Source organism: Phaethon aethereus (genome assembly GCF_964289735.1).
Source record: "Phaethon aethereus genome assembly, chromosome: 20".
In the NCBI taxonomy this organism is placed as follows: domain Eukaryota; kingdom Metazoa; phylum Chordata; class Aves; order Phaethontiformes; family Phaethontidae; genus Phaethon; species Phaethon aethereus.
Window position 1 is genome coordinate 760,484 of NC_138596.1, and position 11,502 is coordinate 771,985.

An 11,502-nucleotide genomic window follows, 5' to 3' on the forward strand; every position below is an offset into this window, starting at 1 on the left:
AAGCCCAGAAAGCATCGAGAAGGAGCAAAACACAAAGGCTGGAAAAGAGGCCATCCTGGCCAGCCAGACCGAGCCACCGGCTCCTCCCCGGCACCGAACAGTAGTTGATTGTGATTTTTTTTTTTTTTTTAAAAAAAGGTAACTCCTATTCGGATCTGCAGGCTGCGGCATTATCATAGTCATACAAGCGCCCAACAAAGCATCTATTTAAAATGTACTGAATTTTGATTACAGCCCGTCCCCTCTCGCTCGCCTGCTCGCCGTCTTTCTTTCTCATTCATTACTTACTGTGTTAAGCTCCCTGAAATTCAAATAAAATCCCACCTCCTCCCCCCATCCATATGCGTTGGTCGATTCAACTCCGATGGCTGGGCTTGACGGATGAAGGGCAATAGAAGAGAAGACAAAGCTGTCAAACCTCGCCGGGCTGTGTTGACTTCCCATCGCCCCCGCGGCCGGAGGGGAGCCTGATCCATCTGGTTTGGAGTCAGTAGCACAAACAAAAGCAAAAGACAATGGCAGGAAGCACTTGAAAGTTCAAATTCTTGCTTTGGTTTCTCTTGGAACAACAGCACCTACGTAATGCGGCTGGCGGACAATAACGCGCAGCCAGGGACACGCAAAAATGCCAGAAGAATGTGCTTACGCCACCAAACGATCCAGTATTTTTGTTTTATTGGAACAAAAATAGAAAAGGGAAAAAAAAAAGGAAAAAAAAAGAAAGTCTTTGGAGTTCCTAGATTTCTTGGACAGGGTTTCTGTAGAGAGGAGAGCTGCAAAGCGGGGTGGCCACGGGCTGTGCAGAGATCCCGGTACCGGGGGTCAGGGTTCGGCTGCACCCTTGGCACGTCCCCGCTGCTGGGCCGTCGCACGTGGGACCCCGGGGACGCAGGACGGCGTCGCGGGCGCTGGGCTTAACGCCAGGGGGGTGCGATTTGTATTCAGCGCCCGTCCGAAACCCCCTGCAAAGGGGCTGCCAGAGACCCCAGCCCGCTCCGTCCACGCGGGGAGCGAGGAGCTGTGTCAGAAATGCTGCATTTCCTGGGAAAAACCCGTCCTTGAGGTCGTGGCTGGCCTGGCCTGGCTGGCTGAAGCCCTGGGACAACGTGGACAGCGAGAAGCTGCGGGGCTGAGCCGGGCTGAGCCCCGCTCTGTGGCAACACAAAGCGCGAGCCTGGGTGAGTTTTTTGCAGCACCCCAGGAGCAGGGAGGCAGGCAGGGACGAGCTGCGCCCGCGGGTGTAACCCCGCAGCGCGCCGGCCCGGCGGAGCACCCTGACGGCAGGAGGTTTGGTGGCAGCTGCCGGTGGGTCAGTGTCATGCGGCGCCCAAAATCATAGGACAAAATCATACCACAGCAGGAGAGGGGAGCGATGCTCGCCCCACACACACATCCCGCGGGTTTGGCCGCAGTCAGCAGCTGCTGGGAGACCCCAGGTGATAAACCCGCAGGGCCACCATCAGCTGCGGCTGCTGGTTTTGGCATCACCTTTTTTTTCCTGCTAAAACACAGCCGGGTCATTTGGTCTTTTCCAGAGGCAGCCGGCTGTGTCCAGCCCAGGCACCGTCCCACGCTGGCGCTGGATGGCACAGGGCTGGGCACATGGGAGCAGAGGCTGCCCACCCCGGGAAGGTCACGCTGAACCTTTTCTCCAGGTTTTCTCCCCACTGCCATTTGCAGGACACCACTCCCGGCATCCCCGGGAACCCACACCCTGGGAATCCACACCCTGGAGCCAAACTGGGCATGGCACAAATTTCCCAGGGATTTAGGCATTTCCAGAGCTGGCAAAATTATCAATACAGAAAAAGCCTATGCACAACCCCACACTGCTGCCGGTGAGGGGGCTTACCTGCACGCTGCCTTCGCAACCCCGGCTGCGGGCAGGGCCCGGCTGGTGCAGGCGCGGGGCTGCTTCTGCTCTCCCCACTTCCCGGAGCAGCTGGATCCTGCCTGGAAAGGAGGATCTGCGTTTGGGCACCAGCCTGCTCCGAGCCGTGCGAGGGGACAGAGGTGCCTCTGGGGATGGAGACCCTCACCCCATGCCCCTGGGTGAAGCCACCATCAGTTTCTGGCTGGAGGTGACCCCGTCATCACAGCCCAAGGGCCTGGCGAGGGCCCGGCCACCTCCACCGCTTGCTGGGCGCTGGCGGGATGAACAAAGCCTGGGAAGGTTTGCAGGGAGCCACGCGGGCGCAGCTGCAGACCCACAGAGGTGCCCCATGCCCGTGGTCTGGGACCAGCCACAGGGCTCCCACCTCGCTCCCCCGGGGCTGGCGGCTTCCTTCGGGCCGCCTCAACCCCCCGGCCCCCACCCAGCACCAGGCTTCCAGCTGAGCCACCACCGCTCCACCAGCCTCCAACCACCGGCATGGGGCAAACCCGCAGCCCCGACGCCGGGAGCTTCCTCCAGCCAGCGGGAAGGGGCCGGCGGGGGCTGCACCCGCCAGCATCCCCCCAAATCCACCCCACCCGTCACCCTCTGGGGAAGCATTTAGACACAGAAGAGCTGCAGGTTCAGACACCGAAACAGGGACCTGGGGGTCCAACCAGCCACCCGCACCCCGCCCCCCCCAGGAGCCACCCAGCATCGCCCGTAACCACACGGGAAAGAACAAATGAAAAAGCCATTTAATTTTTTTTTTTTTTATAAAAAGATCAATGAAAAATTTATTTATAAATTTCACACTCTGGGACTACACGTCTATATCATACACTCAGGAATATGCTGTACTGTACAGACTTTATCCAGTTAGAAATGATCATATAGTGACCCACATACAGCTTCAATATAAGCCTAAAAATTCTTAACATTAATTAACATAATTAAAAAAGGTATTCGCATCTAAAGAAAAATCTACAGAAAAACTCCTTTCTGGAGCAATCTGTGCATCAGCTTCAATGTCTGCTTATTTCACTGACATTATCAATATATTCTTCTTACAAAAATAATAATAATAATTAAAAAGATGACTGCCGGAAGGCGACCAGTCATGCACGAGAGAGCCTCCCCCACCTGCCTCTTTTTTTTTTCCTTGTACTCCCCGTTTTGGCATGAAGGGTCAGCAGCACGATGAGCCAACAAGGGGGGTGGGGGGACCCTCATTTCAATTTGAATCAATCTGCATCCCTTTTACTTCTCAGGATCAAGAGAGACAGGGGCGTGGGGGTTGCATAGAAAATTGAAACTCTAGGGACTAGGAAGGGCAGCAGCTTTTCAGTAAAATACAAAGGGATGTAAAAATACATCAACTCACAATTTCAGAGCAAACCCCCTTCCCCGACGTACAGTTTCCCAAAATCTCAGCGTGTCTAAAGCTCCAGGAGGCTGGAAAGGAACAATACTTTTCTTAAACAACTCACCCAGCAATTCACACAGGAGATTCACAGTCTTAATAGGTATTTTATAAAAATATAAATATGGGTTACATCATGTTGTCTTTACAACACTGGACAGAGCTCCCTTTAGACTGGGTTTATAACCAAGATTTCTTTTTAAAAATCCATCTAGAACTTGGCTTTACAATACACTTTTTAATATCATGTCATAAATGTTATGACATTTCATTGTGGCAAATCCATTTAGTCAAAAAAAATATAAATGTGCAACCATCTGGTAACGACGATAAAACCTCACTAGAAAAGGTCTTGTTCCCACCCCGTAACTGTCGCACAGAAGCACCAGTGGAAGTGCTGGACACCCCCTTCCATGCTCACAGAAAGACTTCGGCCAAGCAGTTCCTTGCAAATTACAGCATTAACAGTAGACACTTTCAACAGGGCTTTTCTTCTTCTTTAAATCTGGAGCTTTTTAAAATCATCTCAAATTGTTGAAGCGGAGAAAACCAAAAACAAACTGCAGGTGAAACCATCAGAGACAAAGCAGAATATTCAGTGCAATGGGAAATAATCATGGCAGACTCAAGGTTTTTTTTTTTTTGTTTTAAGACTAGGAAAACAAAACAAAAAGGCATATTTCCCAAACCATATTTTTGAAACACTCACCACCAGCTTCAAACAAAACCAGGCTCACAATCTTCACCCGCAAATATATATACATACATGATAAATAGTTAAGACACAACCCAAATAAACCAGCAGGTAACTATTTTCTTTTTTTTTTTTTAATCTTAATGGTTTGGATTGCAGGGAGCAAGAGAGGAAAGAGCAGGGAGACGGCAGTGAGACGGATGGTTTTAGTGCAGACGAAGAGCAGAGGGCTGAAAGACCAGCGGGAGAAAGGAGACTTCTGAAATTTTCCGCATTTTCCAAATGGATGTTCTTGTGCCATAGCAATAAAAAGCAGCATTTGCGATTATACGTGCAGTCACTTCAAAATGCGACTTCAGGTGGCTTTCTCTTCTTCCTCCCTTTCTTTTATAAATATATATATAATTAGGCATATATATATATCATATAAAAGGCGGGTGAATCTACATACGTCAAATGAATCGTTCTGCATTGAGAAGTGTTATCCAAGTTTCACCAAAAGAAAAAAAAAATAGTTCCCAAACTATTTTCAGTAGTTTTCCGGCATCTCTCCAGGCAGCAGAGAGCGCTCGCGCCCCTTTTCTGTGCAAAAGCAATTCCTCTGCCTCTAGAGTTTATTTCACTTTTTTTTTTTAAAGGATAAAAAAACCCGAGAAAAGTCCAGGATTTGCTAATCCCCCTTTACACACCAAATCAGAAGGATTCAATGTCTTTTCCTGGGGTCTCACTCGTGCTAAACGGATTCAAGGAGCAGGTGAGGACGCAGACTTTCTTCGGGCACCCAGGAGAGAAAACCAAAGCAGAGAAACCCAACGCCAAAGGAACCAAGAAAAGGAGCGATCGGGGTGAGAAACCCGCGTCTGTCATATTCCACTGGAGTCGCCTCGGAAAAAAAGAAAACAAGTCAGCGGTGGGAAAACACCAGGAGCAGCCTGCGGGAGGAGGAAGGCCTCCCCGCTCTTCCTCGCCAGGGCGGCCGGGAGCCCCCGGCCCGTCCGGGGGTCGCCGCCGGTGGCGGGGGGAGGCGGGTGGGTTCGGGGAGCGTTGAAATGAATTCGTTTCTGAGCCAGAATACTTCAAGTTCGGAGGGGCGGGAGCGAGAGGGGCGGGAAGGGGGATTAAATATTAGCGGGGAGGGGACGGGGGAGCCTTTAAAGCATCTGACCAGATGTCAAACTGAAACCGTGAATACTGTGAGTGCAGCCGAGGTAGATGGAGGAAAAACAAAACAAAAACCAACAACACGTATTACAGTAGGAAAACAACCCTTGGAAGGAAAAAAAAATATTTAAAAGCAGGCGAACGGTGGCGTGTTTTGCGTGGGGCCCCAGGTCTTCGCCAAATAAACCCCACGCGGGGGTGGGAGCAGCTTTGGCGGCCGGGGGGCGGCGGCGCCGCCGGCATCACCGGGCGCCGGCGGAGTATTTGGCCTTGGTGATCAGGTAGAGGACGATGTCCTGGTGGCCCCCGAAGGCGGCGATGTGCAGGGCGCTCCAGCCGTCCCGGTTGGCCAGGCGGATGTCGGCGCCGAACTTGACCAGGAGCTTGACCAGCTCCAGGTTGCCGTCGATGACGGACTGGTGCAGCGCCGTCTGCCCCTCGGGCCCGAAGGAGTTGACGTTGAACTCGCAGTTCGTCATGTTCTGCAGCAGCGACTGCAGCTCCTTGGTGTTGCCGCGCCGCACCGCCTCCTGGAAGACGCGCTGGCTGGGCGGCGGCGCCGCGCACGGCGACACCTCGCTCTGGCTCATGCCGCCGCCTCACGCCCCGCCGCCCCGCATGGACGGCGACGCCTCCGCCCGCGCGGGCATGCGGTGGCGGGCGGCTGCTGCGGCTGCTGCTGCCGCCCCGGAGCGGCCCCGGCCCCGGCGCCGCCTCCGCGCTGCTGCCGCCCCGCCGCTCCGCCGCCGCGCCCGGGCTTCTCTGGAGCGGAGCCGGCGCCGCGCCGCGGCTTTTACCCACCCTTTTATTTGCATAACAATGGCACGGCCGTGACGCGCCGCCGAGGGGCGGGGCGCCGCCACCGCGCGCCCATTGGCACGACCGGGGGGCGAAGGGGCGGAGACGCGGCAGCAAGCCACGCCCCCGGGGAAGGGACGCGTCGGGGCGCCCCTCCCCCACTCCGGGAACAGCGCGGGGGCGGGGCGATGGGGGCGCTCCCGGCTCGGCTCCGCCCGGCACGGCCCGCTGCGGCGCGGCCCGCCTCGCGCTGCCCCGGCTCGGCGCGGTGGCCGCAGGCAGGGGGCAGCACCGCCCAGCCGAGCCGAGCCGTGCTGTGCCGTGTCGAGCCGAGCCGAGCCGAGGCGAGCCGTGCCGTGCCGTGCCGAGCCGAGCCGTGCCGTGCCGTGCCGAGCCGAGCCGTGCCGAGCCGAGCCGAGCCGGGCCGAGCCGAGCCGTGCCAGGCGGCTGCAGCCGGCCCTGCCGCCCGCCTTTCCCTGCAGCGCGGCGCTGGAACCGGCGGTGCCGTCCCCAACCACCCCCGCGGCCCGGGCCCCGCCGACCCCCGCGCCCCCCAGCCGGGAGCCGCTGGCCCCGAGCCCCGCGGGGATGGGGGTCACCGAGGCGCTGCCGGCGGTTTCTTTGCGAACGCCCTCGAATTTTGGGGCGACGTGGGGATTATCTCCCCGTGAGCAAACTGGGACAGGTCATGGGCGGGGACGGGGGGATCCGGCCCCTCTGGAGCCACGCAGCGGGGGCTGTGCGAGGTTTTGGGGATCCACGGGTGGGATTGATTTTGGGGGGAGAAAACGCAGCTCCTGCCAGGCCCCACGGCCCTGGAGTGACAATTCGGTCGCACGGGCCTTCATCCAGGGTTGGCTCTGCTGCCCAGCCGACAACTGGTGCAGGAGTGCTGGGAGGTGTGGACACCGCAGGTAGGTAGGAAAATGGGCAAAAAGGTACCAAAAATAGTGCATCAACGCAAAACCGCGCTGGAGGGGCCCTCCCCGCGCCCGTTTGGCCTGTGAGAGAACAAACGGCGGAGGCTGGTGGGAAGCGTCACCCCCAGGCCGGCGCTTGCCGCATCTGCTGGGCGTTTGGTCGGCCGGAGCAGGAGGTGCAGGAAGAAAGGAAGGAGCGTGTCATAAAACGAGGTGACAGCAGCCGTGCCGAGGGCAGCTGGCCGGCAAGCTGCTGTCACCTGGCTGTGCCGGCGTGTCCGTCTGGGGGTGGAAAAGGAGAAATGAGACAACTGCTAAATTCTGCCCCAATCGATGAACTACACCATCTTGGAGCTGTCTGTCACACGGCTGGAGGACAGTCACTGCGAGCCCGGGGCACGACTCGCCCCGCAGCATTTTCCCGTGGCTTTTCCCTGCAGCAGCCGGGGAAGGCTGGGGCTGGGACTCTGCTCCTGCCCTCGCTGGGTCCTGCTCCTTGTTGGAGGACGTCAAACCAGCCCGGTTTGGGCCATAAGGAGTTGGCGATGCAGCTGTCGTTTCTCCTCCCGTAAGGGTCTACTTCCCTAAGTCCATTTCTGCAGCTAGTTTTTCTCATCTCCATCCCCATCCCATTCCCATCTCCATCTCCACACCCATTCCCATGCCCACATCCCCATCTCCATCCACATCCCCACCTCCTCCCCCATGCCCATCCCATCCCGATGCCCGTCCCATCCCCAGCCACCCCCATCTGGTCTCTGTGTCTCACCCGTTTGGCTTCCCCAGGCAGGGGCTCTCCCAGGCACATCCTTCCAGCATCGTTCTCATGGAAAAGGGAGGATTGGGACGTGACCGCGGCCGGGGGCCTGTGGCCAGCACAGCATGGCGGCTGCTGCTGCCGCGGGGCTGCCGGCACTCCCTTTCTGGTGTCCTGTGTCTGTGCAGCTTCCCCCAGGGCATCCCCGTGCCACGGAGGCGTGGAGCCCCCGCAGCGCTGGCACAGGGCACGGGGGTGGGCTCTGGGCCTCGGGGTCCATGCAGGAGCCAGGTTTGCCCCAGGATGTGGAAGAGGAGCCACACGCTGCCTGTCCCGTCCCCCCGAGTGCCCCGTCCCAGGCAGGAGGTGGTGGCTCTGCCCCCCCATCGCCCCAGCCGTGGTGGCAGCAGGGGACACCAGCGGCAATCCCTGCCCTCCTCTCCCCCGCGTCACCTCGCCGGGGTGAGCTGCGGGACGTGCCGTGACTCACGGTGACTCACAGGGAGTTATGGCTGAGCCCAGGGACCCGGCACAGCCCGGCAGTGCAAACAGCCGCGCCGCAGCGTTCGGGGAGGGCTGAAGCCACGGCAGCCCATGACTGTTAGCCGGCACTAAGCCCGGGAAAGCCATTGCGGCAAAGCCGGCAAAGGGAAAGCAGCAGGTTGTGCAGCGGTTCTGCCGGAGCCGGGCGGCGCGGCGGTTGTGATGGCAGGAGCCTGGGGGTCGTGGCTCCGCTCCTGCCGGCTCACCCCATCCTTTCCACACCTAAATATCCTGGCACAGCTGATTTTGTGCATTTATGGGCTGTATCCTGCGAGGTGTTGAGCCCTCGTAGTGAGCCGTGGGAGAATGGGAATTGCTCACACCTCCCCGGTCTGGGGCTGGGCCAGAGTTACATCCTCGCAAGCAAATCTGCGTTTGCCAGTGACACTGGTGAGAAAAATAAAAGCGCCCGGGCAGGGACCCAGCCATGCAAATGTTCAGGGCTGGCAGGTGGGGGCAGGACTTGGTCTGGGAACGATGCCAGAGAGGGAGGGAAAATAGCAAAAAAAGAACAAAAAAAAAGGAAAATAAAAAGGCAATTTTGAAACTCTGCATTTCGGCTCCAATTTGTGCCCCAGTTCTGTAACCAGAGAGGAGCCGGGTGCGGTGGTACGGCCAGGCCAGCCTCCCCGCACGGCTCAGGCTGCCCGCTGGCCGGCGAGGGGCTGCGGAGGGGCTGGCGGTGGGCACTGGAAGGCCCCTTTCCTCCCACCCGGCGCTCGCTCGGTGGGGCCCTGCAAAACCAGTAGCCCCACCCAGTGATTTATCTGCTCCCTTCTGAGAAGAGGGGAAGCCGCGGCGAGCGCTGGCGCTGCAGGCGGCGGCGGGAGGCGGGGAGAGGGACCCGGTGCTGCGATGCCTGTAGCAAACGGCGTGGACCAAATTTCCCCTCCTCAAGAGACGTGACGACCAAATTTCCCCTCGCTCACGAGAGCCTGTGGGTGAGAGGAGAAGGGACGGCTGCCGCCGGCATCGCCGGAAGGGGTCAGAGCCGCCCCGGTGCGTTGGGCTGGGCACGTTGCAGCCCTCTTCCAAAAAAGCCAAGCGGGCAGTGCCCATCCTCCGAGCCAGGCGGGCAAGCCAGCGAGAGTCCAGCCACCCCCGGAGGCCTCCTTGAAGGGAGCTGGAGAGCTGGGGGGACGGATCCGGGGCAGGCGGCGAGGGGGCGTGCCCCCACTTAATTCATTAAAATGTGTCGGAGAGCGTGGGAAAGACGAGAGCTTTTCTTCCCAGCGCAGAGACCCAGCAAAAGGCGCGCGAGGGAGAGCCACCCGCCTGCTCGGCTCCCTGCGAGCCGGGAGGAAGCGCAAAGATTTCCTCCGCCGCTGGCCCCGCCGCTGCTTTGCCTCCTGGCTTTTTGGCAAAGCGGTTGCCGGAGCCCCGGCGGGGAAACGCGGGGCTTGGCCAACGCCACCTGCCCAGCCGCAGGGATGCGGGGGTGTGGGCAGGGAGGGGAGCCCACGCGGGGCCGGGGCGCTGGGGGGCTGTGGTTGCTGGGTGGGAACGGTTTCCCTTGCGGAGAACCACCCTTGGGCAGGAGGAGAGGGGAGCCCTGCCCCGGGGGGATGCTTTTGGCAAGGGAGCGGCAGGGAAGGGGCTGCGGGGGGGCCTCAGGGGAAAAACCGTCGTCCGCGCTGCCTGAGAGCTGCCCCGCTTGCAGCAGGGGCAAGCGGGGGCACGGCCATGGGACCAGCCTCGCGCCCTCCCCATGGACACATCACACACCGCGAGCCTTCAGCAACAGCCAGGCAGGGCCCTGGGTGGGGCTGGGCCCCTGCCAGACCTGCAGGCAGAAAGCTCCTGAGGCCAGAAGCTGGGGTTTGCAAGAGAAACCTCGTGCTTCTGCAGTGAGGACACGTGTACGGGTGCCCCGTGTCCTCTGCAGGGAGCAAGGCACCGTGAGCAGAGCTCTTACGGGTGGTGCGGGGAAGCCCTGGGGCAAGGGAAGGCTCCAGGCATCGCCCATCCTCCCGGGACACCCGCACTATGGGGGCCGCCGCGGGAACGTGGGCAGGGGACTGCCGCTTCCCCCAGATGCCCCCGCGGATGCTGCTCTGCGTGTTCTCTCCCTCCCAGCCTGTGACACACAGGATTTAAAACCCGAGCGAGACTCAAGCATGGTCATAACCCTACGCGTGGTCGCTGTCCTCGGGGGGACGCAGGTGGGGGCATCCCTGCACGCCTGGCGCTGGGGCTGGGGACCCCGACTCCCCGCAGAGGCTGCGGTGACATGCCGCCGGGCTGTGGGGGCTGGGTTGTCGCGCCGCGGCTTGGCCTTTAATCGTTCCGGTGCCCCGTCTTATTAGCCCTTATCCTGCTGGCAACGCTGCAGCTCTTCCGATGTTCAAACCCTGCCCGTAACCTCCAGCCTCCGTATCTGACAGTGGGAAAAAGCTGTTCGGGCAAAAGGCCACCAGCTGGGACACCTCGGAGGCGGAGAGCTGCCCCTGCCCCTGCCCTGTGCCGCGGGCCCTGGTGCTGCCGGGCCACCCCGCGGCATCGCCTGGGCTGATGTCCCTGCCACAGCCAAGCCCGTGCACCAGACTGCCTTGGCTCGAGCCCGTGTCTCCCGAGACGTGCGCTCCCTGGGGCCGCTCGTTCGACTGCGCTGCGTGGTCGCTCCTTTGCGGTGGCCGTGGGGATGGGGGTACGACGTTACCCCACTGCTCCCACCGTGCGGTTCCCCCAGAAAAGGTGGTACAGCCCCTTGGGGCTGGCCTGGGGACCCGGTGACCGCTCTGTGGAGATTTCCCTGGGGTTGAGGCGTCAGAACTCGGGGGGTGACACGACCATAGCCCGCCCGCGGGACACACGGCCAGGCAGGCTCATTTGCCTGAGAGTCATGCCCACGAATTGGCAGGCTGGGAAGGGACCGGTCCCAGGCTATTTCCCAGGGAACAAACATCCTCCTGATGCAAATCTCCCTCCTCACGTGGCACCAACACCTCTCTCCTCCCCTACCCCCGGCGAGGGGCCAGCAGAAGTGACCCCCAGCCCGTGGGAGCAGCGTTTCTGTGGCGTGGGGCAGCACGAGGGCCTGAGCTTGCAGCCAGCCCCAGGCTTGTCAGTCCTGGGTCCATGCCCAGAAACACGCCGGTTTGTTTGAAAACGGCAGCCGAGCAACTGGGAGCTCGATCGCAGCATCCGGCTGGAAGAGCGGCTCCGCGCTGAGGACGGGCAGCGGTACGGCCCTCGCCCTCGCCCTCCTCCCCTGCCTTGCCGCCGGCCTTAGGGACCGACCAGCCCTAGTTCAAGGCACAAAGTCACGCCAGGGAACAGCGACCTGATTTCTCTGAGCCGGTCGAATATGCAGCGAGGTTTCCGCTCCAGATT

At 60.0% G+C, this 11,502-nt stretch overlaps 1 protein-coding gene across 1 annotated transcript; it reads right to left on the minus strand.

The window, feature by feature from the left end:
* Nucleotides 1–4,882: 4,882 nt before the first annotated feature.
* Nucleotides 4,883–5,741, minus strand: NRARP (NOTCH regulated ankyrin repeat protein; the record flags this gene model as incomplete). The annotated part of the gene is made up of 1 exon (XM_082009155.1): nt 4,883–5,741. The coding sequence occupies one exon, from the start codon at nt 5,739–5,741 to the stop codon at nt 5,394–5,396; it is 348 nt and encodes a 115-aa protein (XP_081865281.1). The 3' UTR covers nt 4,883–5,393.
* Between the last annotated feature and the right edge of the window lie 5,761 nt (nt 5,742–11,502).